The sequence below is a fragment of the Gossypium hirsutum genome, chromosome D07 (genome assembly GCF_007990345.1).
Source record: "Gossypium hirsutum isolate 1008001.06 chromosome D07, Gossypium_hirsutum_v2.1, whole genome shotgun sequence".
In the NCBI taxonomy this organism is placed as follows: Eukaryota; Viridiplantae; Streptophyta; class Magnoliopsida; order Malvales; family Malvaceae; genus Gossypium; species Gossypium hirsutum.
This window is the reverse complement of record NC_053443.1, coordinates 44,154,825-44,178,624: the sequence shown is the minus strand read 5'-3', so window position 1 is coordinate 44,178,624 and position 23,800 is coordinate 44,154,825. Positions and strand designations below refer to the sequence as shown.

Sequence of the window (23,800 nt, the reverse complement as noted above, 5' to 3'; positions counted from 1 at the left end):
TCCAATTTTAGTGCAACCCGAACCAGGCAAAGAGTTTGTCATTTATAGTGACGCATCCCTACTAGGGTTGGGTTGCGTATTGATGCAAGAAGGTCGAGTGGTGGCCTATGCGTCGAGACAATTAAAGCCACTTGAGAAAAATTATCCGACCCATGATCTCGAACTAGCTGCCATCGTATTCGCTTTAAAAATATGACGACATTACTTATTTGGTGAAAAGTGCCATGTATTTTTGGATCACAAAAGTCTCAAATATTTGATGACTCAAAGAGACTTAAATCTGCGACAAAGACGTTGGCTTGAGTTGTTGAAAGATTACGAGCTTGTCATTGATTACCACCCGGGAAAGGCTAATGTGGTTGCGGACGCCTTAAGCCGGAAATCACTGTTTGCTTTACGAGCGATGAATGTGCACTTGTCTGTTCTACCCGACAATGTGTTAGTAGCTGAATTAAAGGCCAAACCATTATTGATTCTTCAAATTCGTGAAGCTCAGAAAGTCGACGATGAATTGGTTGCAAAACGGGCTGAATGTGTTCCGAATATGGAATCCGAATTTCAAATTGATGATGACGATTGTTTGAGGTTCAGAAGTCAGTTGTGTGTTCCAAGAAATTCAGAACTCATTTCGATGATTCTGAACGAAGCCCATTGTAGCCGAATGTCAATTCACCCGGGGAGTACGAAAATGTACAACGATTTGAAACGCCGGTTTTGGTGGCATGGTATGAAACGAGACATCTCCGACTTTGTTTCAAGATGTTTAATATGTCAACAAGTGAAAGCGGAACATCAGGTGTCTTCAGGATTACTTCAGCCGATCATGATACCCGAGTGGAAATGGGATCGAGTCACAATGGACTTTGTGTCCGGACTGCCATTGTCGGCAAGTAAGAAGGATGCGATTTGGGTTGTTGTTGATAGACTGACTAAGTCGGCTCACTTTATCCCCGTGCGTACGGATTTTTCATTGGATAAACTAGCCGAATTGTATGTTTCTCAAATTGTGAGATTACACGGGGTACTTATTTCTATTGTGTCGGATAGAGATCCGAGATTCACCTCACGATTTTGGAAGAAATTGCAAGAAGCTTTGGGTACCAAGCTGCATTTTAGCACTGCTTTTCACCCCCAAACCGATGGTCAATCCGAGCGGATAATTCAGATACTTGAGGATATGTTGAGATGTTGCATCCTCGAGTTTAGTGGTTCATGGGAACGGTATTTACCTTTGATTGAATTCGCTTACAACAATAGTTTTCAATCAAGTATTAAGATGGCACCTTACGAGGCTTTGTACGGTCGTAAATGCCGTACACCATTGTTTTGGACCGAGCTCGGTGAAAGTAAAATTTTCAGAGTTGATTTGATTAAAGATGCCGAACAGAAAGTAAAAATAATTCGTGAAAGTCTGAAGACAGCCACAGATCGTCAGAAATCGTATGCGGATTTGAAACGAAAAGACATTGAATATCAGGTGGGAGATAAAGTGTTTCTTAAAGTTTCGCCTTGGAAAAAGGTACTCAGATTTGGCCGTAAGGGCAAGTTGAGTCCGAGATTCATTGGGCCGTACGAAATCTCTGAACGAGTTGGTCTGGTTGCGTATAGATTGATTTTGCCCCCTGAACTTGAAAAGATTCACGAAGTCTTTCATGTTTCGATGCTTCGACGTTATAGATCCGATCCGTCACATGTGATTAATCCCTCAGAAGTTGAAATTCAATCTGACTTGAGTTATGAAGAAGAACCGGTTCGTAACCTAGCTCGTGAAGTGAAGGAGTTGCGAAACAAAAGGGTTCCGTTAGTAAAGGTGTTATGGCTCAAACACGGGATCGAGGAAGCTACTTGGGAAACCGAGAGCTCGATGAAAGAACGATACCAAAACATATTTACCGGTAAGATTTTCGGGGACGAAAATTTCTTAAGTGGGGGAGAGTTGTGACAGCCCAAAATGTGACCCTAGTCGGAAAGTGGTTTCGGGACCACAAAACCGAGTCATAAAAATAATTAACCGCCATATTTGAAGCTTATTATATGTATATATGCATGTGTGAAAATTTCATGTTTGAATTTTGTTAATTGTAAATGAATTTTATTAAATAGGACTTGTGTGAGAAATTTTAGAAATGTGATAGGCAAATGTTAAAGTGGCCTATTGATGTATGTTAAAAATGCTTGTACTTGCATGTCAAATTGGCCAAATTCTAGATGGTGGCCGGCCATGTTATGGACTAAAGCATATTATAATTATTTTGTGTCAACATTTTATGCTAATAATTTTATGTTACAAAATGAAATAAGGAATAAGGCTAATAAAATACTAGTTAATGGGAGGAGAAACCAAAGTTTCTCCATCCTTGCTCCTCATTGCCGTACCTAGAAGAGAAAAGCTTTGAAAAATTCAGCTATGGTGGTTAGCTAAATCAAGGTAAGTTCAAGGATGATTCTTGGATTTTAGCAGTTTTTTTAGTTAGTCATTAAGTTCTTTGCTTAACCCATGACCAAAATTTGAAATGGTGTGGTGTCTTGAGCATTCGGTTTTAGTTATTAAAGGATGAGATTGGGTTATAGTCTTTATGTTTTATGAAGAAAATGTTCAAGAAATGGTTGTTGTTCATGTTATTTGGATGAAAAAGAAAATGGTAGTTAGGTGAAGTAGAGTCTAACAAATGAGCACATATGTACATTAGTTGCTAAATGGAGAAAAATCGGCTAACAAGTTGTGTACTAAGGCCGAATATGATTTTGGATACTATTGGGCAATGTATGTGTTTTGAATTGATGGAATGGAGAGGATGCTTTAATTGTGTTATGAACAATTATATGTTAAATTAAGGTTTGCTAAGCTAGCTACTAAGGTGAAATGCAAATGTTAGCATTTGATTTGGTAATAATCTGCTTGGGGACAGCAGCAGTAATGTGATTTTGGAAAATCGCCATAATTTGTAGGAGTTGAATTAGAATCTGAGTAAATTATGTCATTAAATCTTGAAGAGTCTAGTTTCTTACAAAAGAAACTATAAAAACAAAAGAGTTACCGATCTTGAGATATTTGAAGTATTGTGGGGCTGAGTCAAAACGACTACTAGATTCCCTGTTCTGTTTTTATAAAATCAGTATAAATTGTACAAAAATGGCCCTAAGATAAAATTTATGTGCTTAGACTCCTTAATGAGTCTAGTTTCAAATGTAATAAACAAGAACATATTTTGAATTCTGTACAATGAGAAATTTGATTCGTAGTGAAGGATAGTCAGTTTAGTCAAACAGTGAAACAAGGTGAACTTTAAGAAAAATCTGGTATTGTTGGGCTAAACTAAAATTTTGAAAATTTTTTGGATAATAGATAAATGAGTCTTCTGTCAAGAAAAATTTACGGTAATTGATTTGGAGTTTCGTAGCTCCAGTTATAAAAACTTTAGTGACTGTTGCTCAGGAAGTCAGCTTATAGGGAAATTGTAATTATATTGTAAACATTAATGAAAATTTGCTAATGAATTATTTATTGATTTTTATAAAGCTTACTGTAATCTATGTGTGTGAAAGTCGAATCTATATATATTATATTCTGAAAGTAATACTTGAATAGTCGATTAATGACTATTTTAAAATTTGTTGAACTTAAGCTCAAGAGCAAAGGGGAATTAAATCCGATAAAGGGAAGGAAAAAGTAATTGAATAGCCATTGAAGTCGTTCGACAACATCCGAGGTAAGTCTTCGAGTAATGACCCTACTTGAATTATATTGAAATGATTAGTCATACTATGACGGATAGCCGAATGTGCATAGAGACTATGTTATAAAGCCAATTGAAATCATGCTCTTTGTGTGTGGCTATTGAGCCGAAATTGGAAAGGTTTAATAAATGTTCTGTGTTTGAGCCTTAGTAACGAAAATGAAATATGGATGTGTCATGATTGTTGATATATGTGTGCATGAGCATTTGAATGATATCCGGGCTAAGTCCCGAAGGCATTTGTGCTAGTGATTTTATCCGGGTTAAGACCCGAAGGCATTTATGCTAGTGATTTTATCCAGGTTAAGACCCGAAGGCATTTGTGCTAGTGATTTTATCCGGGCTAAGACCCGAAGGCATTTGTGCGAGTTGATATATCCGGGCTAAGACCCGAAGGCATTTGTGCGAGTTGCTATACCCGGGTTAAGACCCGAAGGCAATTGTGCTTGTGGTTATATCCGGCTAAATTCCGAAGAAACTTGGGTTCGAAGGTGAGCGTGTTGTGCTGTAATAAATTCAATTAATACGCTCGAAAAACCCAAACGATAAGGTATGTTTGCGTGTGCATCGGAAAAGTCGATTCATTTTAAATAGTATTCGTTCAATCGACTAACGAACTTTCGGCTTTTAGATAGGTATGTTTGCTTTTAGATTCGTTTTAAATAGTAAGAATTTTTGGTCGGGCCAATTAGTACAGTTTATTAGTCAAAGTCTCCCATGTTACAGGGGTCGACTACACTGACCTTTTCCCATTACGACTTGGATATCTCTCTGCACAGAGCTTCAATACTGATGCCGTTTGTTTCTATGGAAACTAGACTCAGAAAGGAATCCATACATATATTGTATGACCCCTAATTATCTCTGGTCAATTTATAGTGAATTTCCAAAGGCGGAACAGGGAATCCAGAAACTGTTCTGGCCCTATTCCACAAGAACCCGAATATCTCTTACTGTACTGTCCATATGATTGTTTCGTTACTTTCCTATGAAAGTAGATTCTTCAAGGTTTGTTTACATAATTTATTCACTATTTAATTCCATTCCTACTATTTTTAGTGATTTTCCAAATCTACGTCACTGCTGCTGTCAGCATCTACCTTTAAGGTAGGCTTTACCTATTTCATGGTTCAACTAGCCCTTTTTGCATACATAGCACAATTTATGAAAGTGATTAACCATCCCCGTGGCCAATCCTTGTCAAGCATGTCCACACTAAATGATTATAACATTATACTTAAACACATATAAGCCATTTTCACATGGCTATCCAAAACTTATACATCACATAAAGTACTCAAAAAACAACAATGGGTCGTCCTATACATGCCATATCAAAATTCAACCAAAAGAGTACCCATAAGAGCCTTTGATAGTGTGGGCGACTTCGACGTCAAGATCCCGAGTCCGATAGCTGGAGAACCAAAAATCTATAAAATAGAGGAGCAATGGAACGAAGTAAGCAATTTATGCTTACTAAGTTTTGAGCAAGAAATTCCAGCATAACGAAAGCATAGCACACATTTAGCTAAACGGAATATTTCATAATACACAATTTTTCCGATATCAAACTTACTTCACAACGTTAACCCTTATGTACATACACAAAAGACCAACTTAGCCGAAGGCCGGTAGCTCGTTCATCAACTGAGCGAATATTTATTTGTAAGGGCTCGATTAAATTCAACACATACGTAACATATCCCAATATTGGGATGTTTTTCGAGTATTAGCTGGAATTTTACAGCAAGCTCATTCATTACCAAAATCACGTACCTTCGGAATTTAACCGGATATAGCTCCTCGTTCAAGTGCATTCGGGACATAGCCCGGTTTTAGTAACTCACACAATGCCTTCGGGACATAACCCGGATTTAACAACTCGCACGAATGCCTTCGGGACTTAACCCGGATTTAATAACTCGCACGAATGCCTTCGGGACTTAACCCGGATTTAGTATCTCGCACAAAGGCCTTCGGATCTTAGTCCGGATATATTCACTTAGCACAAAGCCTTCGGGACTTAGCCCGGACAGCATTCAATTAATCATGCACATCTAACAATAATTCATGGCACATTCATATTTCATTTTCATTTGCGAAACTCAAACACAAGGCACATATCATCCTTGCACATTCGGCTCAATAGCCTCACATAGAGCATGATTTAATCACATCGTAATTTAAGCTCTCTTACTCAAGAACTTACCTCGGGTGTTGTCGAACGATTCCGCTAGCTATTCAACCACTTTTTCCTTCCCTTTATCGGATTTATTTCCCCTTTGCTCTTGAGCTTAATCAAACAAATAAATTGATTTCATCATTTAGGCATCAAAAAGATGAACACAAGGCACTTAGCCCATATTTATACATTAGACATTAAAGTCTCATACATGCAAAAATCATGCATCAACACAACATATTAGCTAATTTCTTTCCCCTTGGCCGAATATGCATGTCTATTTTTGGGGTCGATCTCAACACTTAATACACACATATACACACACTAGTAAAGCATCCTCCCCCTTTTCATCGATTTAACACATGCATTGCTCATCAACATGCAAAGTTACATTCGGCCTTAGCACACATCTTGCTAGCCGATTCTTCTCCATTTAGCAACCAATGCACATATGTGCTCACACAAAAATGCTAAAAAGGAGGTTCAAGAATCATCAAGCCATCATCACATGCATCATTAACAAGCTTCATATTTTGCATGCAATGGCATTAACACAACCTCCACCTAGGCCGAATCTTAACTCATCCTCATGCCTCATCACCACAACATCAAACACCAACCAAGAATGATGCATCCATGGTCAAGTGCCAATTCCATCACATAGCAAGATTTAGACCATGGGCCAAGTAGAACTCAAGCTAACAACTAAAACATGCATGCATCTCATGGAACATCATCAAACATACCTTAGCCTAGCTACATGCATGGCCGAATCTCTTCACCTTTCTTCTTCTTTCCTCCTTAAAATTTTTGGCCAAGGATGAACCAAAGGATGAGAAAATTTTTCTTTGTTTTTCTTTCTAGTTTCGGCAAGCATGAAGATGAGAAAAGGATGAACAAAATTCTCTCCTTTCTCTTCTTTAGCTCACGGCAATGGGGGGGACAAACAACTACACACACATTTTTTTTTGTATTCACCATACTCCTTTTTATTATTTTATTTGTTTTATCCCAACATTTTATGACACAAATTAACATATCTTATTTGTGCCATACTCATGCCATAATTTCCATAAAATAAATTGCACAATTGTGCATCATGCCCATCATGGCCGGCCACTACTAGTAGGGGGGAAATTTGACATGCAAGTCCCCCCTTTGTCCACATGCACTAATAGGTCCTCACACATTGACCTATCACATTTTAGAATTTTCTCACATAAGTCCTATTAACTAAATTCACATGAAATCAACCAAATTGAAGCTTGAAATTTTCACACATTCATAATTACATATTCTAGACAATAAGTATCACATTCAAACATTTTGGTGACTCGGTTTAGCGGTCCCGAAACCACTTCCCGACTAGGGTCAACTTTGGGCTGTCACAACTCTCCCCCACTTAAGAAATTTTCATCCCCGAAAATCTTACCGGTAAATAGGTTTGGGTATCGTTCTTTCATCGAGCTCTCAGTCTCCCAAGTAGCTTCCTCGATCCCGTGTTTGAGCCATAATACCTTTACTAGCGGAACTCTTTTGTTTCGCAACTCCTTCACTTCACGAGCTAGGATACGCATCGGTTCTTCTTCATAGCTCATGTCGACTTGAATTTCAACCTCTGATGGGCTAATTATGTGCGATGGATCAGATCGATAGCGTCGAAGCATCGAAACATGAAAGACGTCATGAATCTTTTCAAGCTCCGGGGGCAAAATCAATCTATACGCAACCGGACTAACTCGTTCGGAGATTTCGTACGGCCCAATGAATCTTGGGCTCAACTTGCCCTTACGGCCGAACCTGAGTATCTTTTTCCAAGGTGAAACCTTAAGGAACACTTTGTCTCCCACCTAATACTCGATGTCTTTTTGTTTCAAATCTGCGTACGACTTCTGACGATCCGTGGCTACCTTTAGACTTTCACGGATTACCTTTACTTTCTGTTCAGCATCTTTAATCAAATCAACTCCGAAAATTTTACTTTCACCGAGCTCGGTCCAAAACAATGGTGTACGGCATTTACGACCGTACAAAGCCTCGTAAGGTGCCATCTTAATACTTGATTGAAAACTATTGTTGTAAGCGAATTCAATCAAAGGTAAATACCGTTCCCATGAACTACTGAACTCGAGGATGCAACATCTCAACATATCCTCAAGTATCTGAATTATCCGCTCGGATTGACCATCGGTTTGGGGGTGAAAAGCAGTGCTAAAATGCAGCTTGGTACCCAGAGCTTCTTGCAATTTCTTCCAAAATCGTGAGGTGAATCTCGGATCTCTATCCGACACGATAGAAACAGGTACCCCGTGTAATCTCACAATTTGATAAACGTACAATTCAGCTAGTTTATCCAATGAAAAATCCGTACGTACGGGGATGAAATGAGCCGACTTAGTCAGTCTATCAACAACAACCCATATCGCATCCTTCTTACTTGCTGACAAGGGCAGTCCGGACACAAAGTCCATTGTGACTCGATCCCATTTCCACTCGGGTATCATGATCGGCTGGAGTAATCCTGAAGGCACTTGATGTTCCGCTTTCACTTGTTGACATATCAAACATCTCGAAACAAAGTCGGAGATGTCCCGTTTCATACCATGCCACCAAAATTGACGTTTCAAATCGTTGTACATTTTCGTACTCCCCGGGTGAATTGACATTCGGCTACAATGGGCTTCGTTCAGAATCATCGAAATGAGTTCCGAATTCCTTGGAACACACAAACGATTTCTGAACCTCAAACAATCACCATCATCAATTTGAAACTCCGATTCCTCGTTCGGAAAACACTTAGCCCGTTTTGCAACCAATTCATCATCGACTTTCTGAGCTTCACGAATTTGGTGAGTCAATAATGGTTTAGCTTTTAATTAAGCTACTAACACACTGTCTGGTAGAACAGACAAATGCACGTTCATCGCTCGTAAAGCAAACAATGACTTCCGGCTTAAGGCGTCCGCAACCACGTTAGCCTTTCCCGGGTGGTAATCAATGACAAGCTCGTAATCTTTCAACAACTCAAGCCAACGTCTTTGTCGCAGATTCAAGTCTCGTTGAGTCATCAAATATTTGAGACTTTTGTGATCCGAAAATACATGGCACTTCTCACCAAACAGATAATGTCGCCATATTTTTAAAGCAAACACGATGGCAGCTAGTTCGAGATCATGGGTTGGATAATTCCTCTCGTGTGGCTTCAATTGTCTCGACGCATAGGCCACGACTCGACCTTCTTGCATCAATACGCAACCCAACCCAAGTAGGGATGCGTCACTATAAATGACAAACTCTTTACCTGATTCGGGTTGCACCAAAATTGGAGCTTCAGTCAAATGAGTTTTCAGTTGGTCGAAACTTTTCTGACATTTCTCCGTCCACTTGAACTTAACATCCTTTTGAAGTAGCTTCGCCATTGGTGTGGCTATCATCGAGAAACCTTTGACAAATCGTCGGTAATAACCGGCGAGCCCCAAAAAGCTCCGAACTTCAGTAACATTTCTCGGAGGTTTCCAGTCAAGTATGGCTGAAATTTTGTTCGGGTCAACTCGAATACCCGACGCGGATACCACATGACCCAAGAAGCTAACCTCTCTTAACCAGAACTCACACTTACTGAACTTAGCATATAACTGCTTATCCCGCAAAATTTGCAGCACTAGCCTCAGATGCTCAGCATGTTCGGTCTCGTCTCTTGAATAGACCAAAATGTCATCAATGAACACCACTACGAACCGATCCAAATACGGTCTGAAGATCCGATTCATCAAATCCATAAATACTGCAGGGGCATTAGTGAGCCCAAACGGCATCACTAAGAATTCGTAGTGACCATATCTCGTTCTGAAGGCAGTTTTGGGAATATCTGAATCTCGGATTCGCAACTGATAATAGCCCGATCTCAAATCTATTTTTGAGAACACTGAGGCTCCCTTCAGTTGGTCGAACAAATCATCGATGCACGGCAACGGATATTTGTTCTTTATCATCACTTTATTCAGCTGACGATAGTCAATGCACAACCTCATGGTTCCGTCCTTCTTTTTCACGAACAATACTGGTGCACCCCAAGGTGAGAAACTTGGTCGAGCGAAACCTTTATCCGTCAGTTCTTGCAACTGAGCTTTCAACTCCTTTAACTCGGTTGGTGCCATACGATACGGAGCTATCAAAATCGGCGTAGTCCCAGGTACAAGCTCAATACCAAACTCTACCTCCCGAACAGGTGGTAAACCCGGTAATTCTTCCGGAAAAACATCCGGGTATTCACAAACCACCGGCACAGATTCGGGTTTCTTTTCTAATTCTTTGTCACCAAGTACATACGCAAGGTATGCTTCGCACCCTTTTCTTACATATTTCTGTGCCAACATTGCTGATATTACAGCTGGCATCCCCTCCAAGTCCGCAGACTCAATTCGGACTACTTCGTTATTTGCGCACCTCAAATCAATAGTCTTGCTCTTGCAATTCACAATCGCATCATGCGCGGCCAACCAATCCAACCCAAGGATAACATCAAATTCATCAAACGGCAAAAGCATCAAGTCCGCCGGAAAACAGGAACCTCGAATTTCCAGGGGACATTTCTTACACACTTTGTCGACAAGCACGTAACGACCCAAGGGATTTGACACCCGAATTACGAACTCAGTAGGCTCAATAGGTAAAGTCTTACTGGATGCTAAGGTTTCACATATGTAAGAATGAGTAGAACCGGGGTCAATCAAAGCAATTACATTAGTATCAAAGAGAGTGAATGTACCGGTAATAACATCAGGCGAAGAAGCATCCTCGCGGGCACGTATAGCATAAGCTCTAGCAGGCGCATGGGCTTCGGATCTGGTTATATCATCTCTAGATCCTCTCTGACCACCACTAGCATTGCCCATATTTCCAGATGGTCTACCTCGAGCAGTGGTAGCACCCGGTCTCCCACTCTGATTTGTATTCTGTCCCGACAACCTCGGGCAATCTTTAATGAAGTGGTCAACTGATCCGCATTTGTAACAGGAGCGGTCAGGAAATCTGCAACTCCCCGAATGCCATTTACCGCAATATCGGCATTTCGTCCTGTCTCGACGTTCATTCCCAGCACTGGCGACCGAAGTGCCTCGTGTACCCACAGGGGGTCGATCACGATCTCGTCCAAAAAGGCCCGAAGTGCCTCTAAACTGGCCCGCATCATCTCGAAATCTCTTCGATGTCTGTTGAAGAGACCTTCCCGAGGATCTTTTACGAAACTCTCCAGTTCCCTCATCAACTCTTTGCTTTTCTTTTCTAAGCTCTTCGGCTTTACAAGCTCGTTCAACAAGTACCACGAACTCTCGTATTTCAAGAACGCCAACGAACATTTTTATATCTTCATTCAGCCCATCCTCGAAGCGTTTACACATAATAGCTTCGGACGAAACACATTCCCGAGCGTATTTGCTAAGTCTAACAAATTTTCGCTCGTAATCAGTAACCGACATGGAGCCTTGCTTAAGCTCAAGAAATTCCTTCCGTTTTTGATCAACAAATCTCTGACTGATATACTTTTTCCGAAACTCAGTTTGGAAAAACCTTCAAGTTACTTGCTCTCGGGGCACAATAGAAGTCAGAGTACTCCACCAATAGTAGGCAGAATCACGTAGCAAGGAGATAGCACACTTTAGGCATTCATCGGGTGTACAAGATAGCTCATCGAGTACCCGGATAGTGTTGTCCAGCCAAAATTCAGCTTGCTCGGCATCATCGCTATCCATAGCCTTAAATTCAGTAGCCCCATGTTTTCGGATTCTGTCAACTGGGGGTTTATTTGACCTTATTTGGTCCGTTACTGGTGGTATTGTAGGTGCGGGGGTAGTATTTATCGGGAATGGAGGTTGTGGAATAGCCATATTAGTTCGAATGTATTGGTTAAACCAATCATTCATCACGCTATAGAATGCTTGTCTAGCTTCATCATTCGGATTACTAGCATTAGGTTGAGAGTCTGCCGGCACTGTCCCTTGTGCGGGAGCAGGCGCTACACTCTCAAGATCATCAGCTACCTCTCGGTCACGATCGGGATCCATTACTATAAATAAACACATTTACAATTGTCAGAAATCACCACACTATCAAGTAATCACATAAAATGGCATGTATAGCTAGACCCAAAACATTACGGTAGTCCTAGAATCGACTAAACCGTAGCTCTGATACCAATAAAATGTAACACCCCGAACCCGAGACCGACACCGGAGTCGGACACGAGATGTTAACAAACTTTGAAAAATTTCCTTCCAGACACTGCCCAGTCTGAGTACTAGTCGCTTCAAAAATCATATCTTGAGTTTCACAACTCGAAAATCAGTTTGGTGATTTTTCCCTGAAACTAGACTCATGTCCCCACCTATGTATTTTTTTCTAGAATTTTTGGTCGGGCCAATTAGTACAGTTTATTAGTCAAAATCTCCCATGTTACAGGGGTCGACTACACTAACCTTTTCCCATTACGACTTGGATATCTCTCTGCACAGAGCTTCAATACTGATGCCGTTTGTTTCTATGGAAACTAGACTCAGAGAGGAATCCATACATATATGGTATGACCCCTAATTATCTCTGGTCAATTTATAGTGAATTTCCAAAGGCGGAACAGGGAATCCAGAAACTGTTCTGGCCCTGTTCCACAAGAACCCGAATATCTCTTACTGTACTGTCCATATGATTGTTTCGTTACTTTCCTATGAAAGTAGATTCTTCAAGGTTTGTTTACATAATTTATTCACTATTTAATTCCATTCCTACTATTTTTAGTGATTTTCCAAATCTACGTCACTGCTGCTGTCAGCATCTACCTTTAAGGTAGGCTTTACCTATTTCATGGTTCAACTAGCCCTTTTTGCATACATAGCACAATTTATGAAAGTGATTAACCATCCCCGTGGCCAATCCTTGTCAAGCATGTCCACACTAAATGATTATAACATTATACTTAAACACATATAAGCCATTTTCACATGGCTATCCAAAACTTATACATCACATAAAGTACTCGAAAAACAACAATGGGTCGTCCTATACATGCCATATCAAAATTCAACCAAAAGAGTACCCATAAGAGCCTTTGATAGTGTGGGCGACTTCGACGTCAAGATCCCGAGTCCGATAGCTGGAGAACCAAAAATCTATAAAACAGAGGAGCAATGGAACGAAGTAAGCAATTTATGCTTACTCAGTTTTGAGCAAGAAATTCCAGCATAACGAAAGCATAGCACACATTTAGCTAAACGGAATATTTCATAATACACAATTTTTCCGATATCAAACTTACTTCACAACGTTAACCCTTATGTACATACACAAAAGACCAACTTAGCCGAAGGCCGGTAGCTCGTTCATCAACTTAGCGAATATTTATTTGTAAGGGCTCGATTAAATTCAACACATACGTAACATATCCCAATATTGGGATGTTTTTCGAGTATTAGCTGGAATTTTACAGCAAGCTCATTCATTACCAAAATCACGTACCTTCGGAATTTAACCGGATATAGCTCCTCGTTCAAGTGCCTTCGGGACATAGCCCGGTTTTAGTAACTCACACAATGCCTTCGGGACATAACCCGGATTTAACAACTCGCACGAATGCCTTCGGGACTTAACCCGGATTTAATAACTCGCACGAATGCCTTCGGGACTTAACCCGGATTTAGTATCTCACACAAAGGCCTTCGGATCTTAGTCCGGATATATTCACTTAGCACAAAGCCTTCGGGACTTAGCCCGGACAGCATTCAATTAATCATGCACATCTAACAATAATTCATGGCACATTCATATTTCATTTTCATTTGCGAAACTCAAACACAAGGCACATATCATCCTTGCACATTCGGCTCAATAGCCTCACATAGAGCATGATTTAATCACATCGTAATTTAAGCTCTCTTACTCAAGAACTTACCTCGGGTGTTGTCGAACGATTCCGCTAGCTATTCAACCACTTTTTCCTTCCCTTTATCAGATTTATTTCCCCTTTGCTCTTGAGCTTAATCAAACAAATAAATTGATTTCATCATTTAGGCATCAAAAAGATGAACACAAGGCACTTAGCCCATATTTATACATTAGACATTAAAGTCTCATACATGCAAAAATCATGCATCAACACAACATATTAGCTAATTTCTTTCCCCTTGGCCGAATATGCATGTCTATTTTTGGGGTCGATCTCAACACTTAATACACACATATACACACACTAGTAAAGCATCCTCCCCCTTTTCATCGATTTAACACATGCATTGCTCATCAACATGCAAAGTTACATTCGGCCTTAGCACACATCTTGCTAGCCGATTCTTCTCCATTTAGCAACCAATGCACATATGTGCTCACACAAAAATGCTAAAAAGGAGGTTCAAGAATCATCAAGCCATCATCACATGCATCATTAACAAGCTTCATATTTTGCATGCAATGGCATTAACACAACCTCCACCTAGGCCGAATCTTAACTCATCCTCACGCCTCATCACCACAACATCAAACACCAACCAAGAATGATGTATCCATGGTCAAGTGCCAATTCCATCACATAGCAAGATTTAGACCATGGGCCAAGTAGAACTCAAGCTAACAACTAAAACATGCATGCATCTCATGGAACATCATCAAACATACCTTAGCCTAGCTACATGCATGGCCGAATCTCTTCACCTTTCTTCTTCTTTCCTCCTTAAAATTTTTGGCCAAGGATGAACCAAAGGATGAGAAAATTTTTCTTTGTTTTTCTTTCTAGTTTCGGCAGGCATGAAGATGAGAAAAGGATGAACAAAATTCTCTCCTTTCTCTTCTTTAGCTCACGGCAATGGGGGGGGGACAAACAACTACACACACATTTTTTTTTTGTATTCACCATACTCCTTTTTATTATTTTATTTGTTTTATCCCAACATTTTATGACACAAATTAACATATCTTATTTGTGCCATACTCATGCCATAATTTCCATAAAATAAATTGCACAATTGTGCATCATGCCCATCATGGCCGGCCACTACTAGTAGGGGGGGAAATTTGACATGCAAGTCCCCCCTTTGTCCACATGCACTAATAGGTCCTCACACATTGACCTATCACATTTTAGAATTTTCTCACATAAGTCCTATTAACTAAATTCACATGAAATCAACCAAATTGAAGCTTGAAATTTTCACACATTCATAATTACATATTCTAGACAATAAGTATCACATTCAAACATTTTGGTGACTCGGTTTAGCGGTCCCGAAACCACTTCCCGACTAGGGTCAACTTTGGGCTGTCACACGACCAAAAATTCTATAAAAAATATGTAGATGGGAATATGAGTCTAGTTTCAGGGAAAATTTACGAAACTGATTTTTCAGTTGTGAAACTCAAGATATGATTTTTAAGGTGACAGTGACGCAGTTAGCCAACTGCCTGGAAATTTTTAAAATGGATTGTGCAAAGAAGTGATATAAGTCTGCAAACCCCTCGTGTCCGACTCCGGCGACGGACTCGGGTACGGGGTGTTACAGTTCTCAAATTATTGCACCGACAACTCTCCTCACAATTTATCTCATTATTATCAAGTTATTGCACTGACATTAATAGACAAAAGACACCCATCCCTGTGGGATCAATATCCGACAGGCTCACACTTGTCTACTATACTTGCATCGATAGCGTACACTTGCACATTATTGCTGTGATGTTAAACAGCCGATCAATCAGGTAAAGAATTTGTGGTTTTCAGTGATGCATCTTTGAATGGTTTAGGTTGTGTTTTGATGCATGAAGGTAAAGTGATAGCTTATGTTTTTAGACAGTTAAAGTTGCATGAAAAGAATTATTTGACTCATGATTTAGAATTGGAAACTATGGTGTTCGCGTTGAATATTGGCGACACCATTTGTACGGTGTTGGTGGCTTGAGCTATTAAAAGTCTATGATTTGATTATTGATTACCATCCGGGTAAAGCGAATGTAGCTGTTGATTCTCTGAGTACAAAGTCTTTATTTGCTTTCCAAGCGATGAATACACGACTGATGTTTTCTGATGATGGTTCAATTTTAGCTGAGTTGAAAGCTAGACCGATGTTTTTACCGCAGATTTGCGAGGCTCAAACATGTGATGACGAGTTGCTAGCTAAACGAACATAGAGTGAGTTAACTCCTAATTCAGAATTCCATATTGGATCCGATGATTGTTTATTTTTCAGAGGTAGGATTTGTGTACCAAAGAATCTAAATCTAATTTGGAAGATTTTACAAGAAGCTTATAGTGGTAGCTTGTCCGTTCATTCGAGAAGTATTAAGATGTACAGTGATTTGAAACATATGTATTGGTGGCTGGGAATGAAATGAGAGTTTTATGATTTCGTGTCAAGATGTTTAGTATGTCAGCAAGTTAAAGCTGAACATCAGGTACCTTCTGGTTTATTACAGCCAATGATGATACTGAAATGGAAATGGGAGTGAGTTACGATGGACTTCGTATCGGGTTTACCACTGTCTCCGAAAAAGTGATGTGATCTAACCCGGCGTTAATTGTTGAGTCGATCTAATTTGCCCAATCATCGTCAAAGAAGTATCGTTCGATTTTGAAAATGGAGGAATTTGGTTAAGTATAAAAATAAAAGTTGAAATAGGTTTGAGGTGGCTAAAAGATAGATGAATTTTAGATGGAATAAATTTGGATGGGCTTGGTTTAACAAGGAAGTAAGATAGATAAGGTAAGTGATGGAGATGATTGATAGAACTTAAGCGTCAAGAAATATTTGATATTATAACGAGTATCACCCCAAATCTTATATGGCTTAAGGTGGAATATGGTTGGTAGCTGGATAGGAGAACGCCACACCAATGATTGGTGATAAGTTCAGAAACAAGTTCAGGATGACGGTACTAGCACACTAGATAAGTCACTCGAGACTCGTACGAAATTGGAGAGGAAGTTAACCTCATAGAAACAAAGTTTCATTTAACAAATTGGCCAAAAGTCCCTTCAAAGATGACTACTCAAATTCGGCATCTATGTGTTCACACAATAATAAAAATGTTCACACTAAAGCATTAAAATTTGGTTCATGTTTAAAAATGGTGCATGAATTGGCTGAACCATCATGTTGTTTCACTTGATGCATTCATGCATACTTAGCCTTGAAGAATAGCCATAATTCCATGAATGTGCAGCCCTTTAATGCTCCTACGTCTCCCTTGGCCGAATGAAGCTTTAATGTGCCTTTAATACTTGATGATCATCTTGGATATGCAAGAAGCATGCATGAAAACATCCCAATGCATGTTCCACCACAAATACGATCCAGGAATCTTCAAATGCATGAACATTCAGTAGATCCCTCTTGCATGAACATCCCATATACATGTGCTCCTTTAAATGCCATTCATTGAACCTCAATTGTGCATGTACCCTTCCATACTTTACACCAAGTCGTACATGAATCTTGTATTAAATACATCTTCACATTTGGCTTAACCTAATTCATATAATATCAAGACAAATTAATTAACATACTAAGATAAATTAAAAACAATTAATTATGGACTAGCTAGTATATTAAGTTCGGCTAGCTCAAACATGTGAAAACAATTAATGAACTGATTTGAGCTAGGGAATTTTGTCTTGAGCTGTATCAAATTAAATAAAATAAAACTAATACTTAGTTTATTATAATGATAAAAGAAATGAGCTGAATGAAACTAAATTGAGGTCAAATGAGCTGAAATAAGATCAAGTGAGCTGATTCGAGTTGAGTGGAGCTCAAGAAGCTAGAAATGAGCTGAGTTCAGCTTGCACTAGCATGCAAGGGGTCTTTAAGGAGCTAGCCTGAACTTCTCCATTGACATCGAGCTTGTTCTCTTCCCAAAATTGAGTGATTAAGGCTAAAACAACTTCTTGGAATTGCCTAGTTCGAGCTCGAGTCATTGGGCCTTTCAGAAGCTCAATGGAGTCTTGGCTCGAATTCGTTGAGCTCCCAACCATGCTTATATCATTCCCCCTTCTTCAAAATGACTTGTCCTCAAGTCGAGCCGTTTGTTCACTAGCAAATATTTCTTCTTATGCTGCTTTTCTTGGACAAATGTGGTGAATGGTCTAAGAATAAAGGAAACAAATCATCATCATCATCAAAGAATAAAGGATTAAGAAATTGATTAGCTAAAGATGAACCAATCCTTTTCGATTCAGAAACAAATGGTGGATGGGTGAATGCTAAATAAGATTTGAGTCTTACCTTTTTCTTCAATGGAAACAAACCAGATTCCCAAAGTATTTGAAGGTTATAGTTTCAGGAATCAAAATTCCATGGTCCAAATCCCTTGAACAATGATATGGAACAACATTCACAAGGATCAAACACAAAGTTTTTGTTCACCATTTCGAATTGACTAGAAAAATTCATGGCTAGTAACTTATGAAGAACATGAAGCAGATTAAAGTTAAAATCATGCAACACATGTTTGAATTTGTTAAGCAATAATATACAACAACCTCTGAAATCAAAGATTTGGTTTTGACTTGGCAAGCCAACACGATTCACATGTCTCATTTCTAGACTTAAAGACAAGGAATCATATAAGCAAAAATTGTTTACACGTTTATTCAAACAAAATTTACGATGCTTACTTTCTCTCATGGACAATTCATAATAACAAACTCTAGGATTAAACACATGATTTTGATCAATCTTTCCAAAATGCAGTAAGAATTTCCTTTTTCATCAAGAAGCCACACATGCCAAATAAAGAAGATGTAGGTAGAAACAAATTCAAGCAATCAAACTTCTTGATTCTCTTTCGACCTGACATGTAAAGACATGAGAATTTCGCACAAGAATTTAAAGATGTCTTAGGAACAACACAATGAGTAAACCCCTATCAGTCAGTATGCAACTTACAGTAATAGTCTGGGCCTAAGCCCTATTCAGAAATAGTATAGCGTGGGGCTTAGCCCTATACAGTATTAGTACAGTACAATAATGCAACTCACCCCAATCTAGCCAACACACCACTCCGTACCACCATCACACCATGTGGGGATAAAATTGACACATCCAGCCAACACACCAATATCGTAGCAAAGCTGCCAGTAATAGTATCGCAGCAAAGCTACAAGTAATAGTATCACAACAAAGCTGCCAATACAGTATACTTCCTCTATAACAGTATCCCAACCCTATGCGGCATGTCGTGTCATAAATCATACATGTATGCAGAATTTCATACTCAGTAACAGTCATATACAAATCATGAACACATCAGTCAACCTACCTCTAGGGGTATAACGGTTATTTCCATCAATTACGGGTAAAACAGTCATTTTACCCTTTAAGGGTATTTTGGTCATGGTTATTTTACCTATTTTGGGGTCTCGGTGTGGATATCGACCTCTCAAAAGGTTCGCATTCGCCTCGAGCAAGTTAGGTAACCTAAATGGTCATAACAGTGTAGAGTGGGCCCACACGCTCGTGCGACCCATTCAGCCTAGATTTTTCCACGGCTATGAGATCTACATAGCTCTATCTAGTATTTGCCACAAATCATGGATTTCATTCGTGTGGGCCCACAAGCCCATTAAGCCCACACGACCCATTTTGACCCAACGTGGCCCATTATGGCCTAAGCCCATGAAAAAGCTCATGGAGGCCTCTACAGTCTATCGCCCATGGTTGGTGGGTTTGGCTTATCACACGAGCGATTGCATGCTCATGTGGTCTCAAACGTCATATTTTCAACTTTTCAGCTTTTGTCGTTCTACAGTTACATTGGGGTGTTTACACACCTATTTACGAGAAGAGCGTAAATCTCCACGTACACCAACCTAGATTCAAACATGACCCAATGTTAGTCCTTTAATCATTAGGGTAGATCACCCTCTTATTGACACTTAATCCAACAACACCATCCTTACATTGTTTGAACGGTGGTGACTTTAATCCACCAAGACCGCTTACCAAAAGTGATTACGCGCTTTGATCGATTATCTGTACCACAAACACCGACCTTATTAACCAAGTGGGCCATATAAGTGACCTCAATCCACAAATGATATCCTATAAGAACATAATCAGTATACGGCCTAAACCCCAAAAGTGAGGTAACGTATTACCTAGATTGAATGTTGAGAACAAGGGTTGCGACTACTTCAAAACCACTTACACTCCACCACTCCTCGAGAAAAACCCTAGAACCGCAACAAGTAACACATCGTGAGGAAAAAAACAACAGTCGATAATCGAAGGATAAAAAGGAGGGTATTCGGCTTTAAGAAAAAGAATAGAAGAGAACAAGTTTAATCAAAAAGTGAGGAGTTTAAACACTTTACCGATAATCAGAAACACTTACAGCACTGGAACAACAAAAACAACGAAGAGAAGATCTGCACAGAGAGTGATAACACAAAAGGGTGATATTCGGCCAAAAGAGAGCACAGATTGTGGAAGAGAAGAAGAGAGAAAAAGAATGGAAGAGTTGCTCACAAAACTGACTAACAACTATTGATCGAAAAGAAAGGGACTTTCGTTGAATAATGCGCAACAACCAATACAAACCCGAATGAACCAAAAGCCGATAAATGAAAGAAAAGAAAAGGAGAATTCGACAGATGCTAACACCAAAATGTTTCTCCAATGCTGAAAGTGGTAAACATTTCCCCAGCTGAATTCTCAAAGCTAGAGTTCCCTCAAACGGCATAACACTTCCTCTGAATCGAACTTCTTGATTTTCTCCTAGTATCTCTCCCCTTATCCCTCCTTGAATTACTCCACCAATTTCTCCTCAACTCCCCCAACTACCCCATTCAAATTCTATTCATACTCCCCTTAGCTGTGTTTCAGTCCAACTCAATTACCTACACAGGTCAAGCAGCAAAATAAATACTCCATTGCATAACCCAGGACTTGAACCTCAGTCCTCATAGTTACACAACACACCACCTTGCCACTAGACCACAAGCTCTTTTTGTGACGTAAAACAAGCACTATTATTTATAGGGCCTATATGCCAGTGTCTAGATTCATTTAAGAGCAAAACTAAAAATTTTGCAGAATCCAACACTTGATCCTAGGCTTTTCAAACACTCTCAAACACACGCAAATCACTTAACCTCTGAAGCAAAAAAATATTTGTCATAAAATGCAAAAAAAAATAAAGACTTAAATTTTTGGGTCATTGCAACTCTACCACCTTTAGCGAAATTTCAACCTCAAATTTTACCTGGTTAGAATAGATGAAGGTATTGCTGATGAATCGCCTCCTCAGGTTCTCATGTGGCTTCTTCTGAACTATGATTACACCAAAGCACTTTGACTAGTGGAATAGATTTCTTCCTCAGTACTTTAAGCCTACGGTCCAATATCTGTACTGGCTTCTCCTCGAAGGTTAGACCTAGTCGTACCTCGATCTCCTCGACTGGTACTATATGTGTGGGATCAGAGTGATAATGCCTTAGCATGGAGATGTGGAATACATCGTGAATCAGGTCCAATTCTGGAGGCAACTTAAGTTGATAGGTGACCGGTCCCACATGGTTTAGTATACAGTAAGGCCCAATGAACCTAGGGCTAAGCTTACCCTTCTGCCCAAACCTCAATAACTTTTTCCATGGGAAGACCTTAAGGAATACGAAGTCACCCATAGAATACTCAATCTCTCAACATTTAAGATCCACATAAGCCTTCTGCCTATCAGATGCTTTCTTCAATCGGTCTCGAATCAGTTTTACCTTCTCTTCGATATCAAAAACTAACTCTAGCCTCAAAACTCGCCGCTCACCCAACTTAGTCCAACAAGTAGGAGTACAACACCGACGACCATATAATGCCTCGTACGATACCATTTGAATACTAAACTGGTAGTTATTATTCTACGCGATCTCTGCTAGTGGCAAATAGTCTTCCCAGCTACCTCAGAAATCCATTACGCAACTTCTTAACATGTCTTCCAGTATCTGTATCACCCTCTCTAACTGACCATCTATTGGAGGATGGAACGTAGTACTTAAATCCAACCTAGTACCCAAAGTCTCGTGTAATTTCTTCCAGAACCAAGATGTGAATCAGGGCTCTCTGTCGGATATGATGGAAACCGGTACCCCATGTAGTCTCACAATCTCTGCCACATACAACTCTGCCAGCTTCTACAATGAGTAATCAGTACGGACTGGTATAAAATGGACAGATTTATTCAATCGATCTACAATAACCCTTATCGAATCCTTCTTAGTAGGCATTAAGGGTAGTCTACTCACAAAATCCATGGTTACCCTCTCTCACTTCTAAAGTGGAATCTTATCTGGTTGCAGTAACCTTGAAGACAGCTCAAACTCAGCCTTAACTTGCTGGCACATCAAGCACTTACTCACAAAATCAGTAACTTCGCGTTACAATCCTGGCCACCAGTATAGCTCACGAATATCTCCATATAACTTGTTTCTGCCAGGATGCATAGCATATGAACTACTATGCACGTCCTGTAGTATAGACTGCCTCGGATCAGAATCCCCCGGTACACAAACTCTCCCACGGAAACACAGTACTCTTTCACCATTTAGCTGAAATTCTAAAGTTTCCCCATGCTCAACCTATTAGAAATGAGGAACTAGTGACTCATCCAACAATTGTTTACCCTTAATCTGTTCAGTCCATGTCGGTCTAACCTATAGCCCAGCCAACAAGCTACCATTATCAAACAAGCTGAGACGAGCAAACATTGCTCTCAAATCAGATACAGCCCTGTGGCTCAGTGCATTAGCTACCACGTTAGCCTTACCAGGGTGGAGCAATCATAATCCTTAAACAGATCTATCCATCTTCGCTGCCTAAGATTCAGCTCCTTCTGAGTGAGGAGGTACTTCAGGCTCTTGTGATCTATGTAGATAGTACACTTCTCACCGTATAAATAGTGCCTACAAATTTTCAGTGTGAATACCACCGCGGCTAACTCCAAGTCATGAGTAGGGTAATTCACAACCCAAACCAACGTATGATGCATCACTGTAGACAGTGAATTCCTTCCCAGACTCTGGCTGTATCAAGACAAGGGCCTCAGTTAGAACTTACTTCAATTTCTCAAAACTTTCTTGCTGCTTATCAGTCCAATTAAATGGTACCTTTTACGCAGCAACTTAGTCAGAGGTGCAGCAATCAAGGAAAACCCCTTAATAAAATGTTTGTAATCGCTTGCCAGACCCAGAAAGCTTCGAATCTCAAATACAATCTTAGGTGGTTTCCAATCTAGTACGACTTCAATTTTTCGAGGATCTACTCTAATCCCTTCGGCAGATACCATGTGACCCAGAAATGTCACTTCCCACTGCCAAAACTCACACATCTTGAACTTAGCGTATAGTTATTTCTCCCTTAAAATTTGCAGAACAATTCAGAGATGTGCATCATGTTCATCCTCGGTTCTCGAATACACCAAGATAGTGTGTATAAATACCACCAAAAACCAATCTAGGTAAGGCTGGAATACTCGGTTCATTAGGTCCATGAAGGCAGCTAGTGCATTCGTCAGCCCAAACGGTATCACTAGGAACTCGTAATGACCATAACGAGTCTTAAACGCAGTCTTATACACATCAGCCTCCTTAACACTCAGCTGATGGTACCCAAAACAAAGATCTATTTTGGAGAAAATCGAAGCTCCTTGCAGTTGATCAAATAAATCATCTATGCTCGGCAAAGGATACTTATTCTTGATAGTCAGTTTATTCAATTGCCGATAGTCGATGCACATGCGCATGGACACATCCTTATTTTTTACGAACAACACTGGTGCTCACCATGGAGACACGCTAGATCGAATGAATCCTTGATCCAATAGTTCTTGGGTTTGAGCTTTTAACTCCACCAGCTCC

At 39.8% G+C, this 23,800-nt stretch overlaps 1 protein-coding gene across 1 annotated transcript; it reads right to left on the bottom strand.

Moving 5' to 3' along the window:
* Positions 1-21,205: 21,205 nt before the first annotated feature.
* On the bottom strand, positions 21,206-21,577 carry LOC121219171 (uncharacterized). Its single transcript, XM_041096863.1, has one exon. The coding sequence runs from the start codon at positions 21,575-21,577 to the stop codon at positions 21,206-21,208; it is 372 nt and encodes a 123-aa protein (XP_040952797.1).
* Between the last annotated feature and the right edge of the window lie 2,223 nt (positions 21,578-23,800).

Coding starts and splice junctions, on each gene's coding strand:
- LOC121219171 (XM_041096863.1), bottom strand. CDS start 21,577: ATGGGTGACTTCGTATTCCTTAAGGTCTTCCCATGGAAAAAGTTATTG.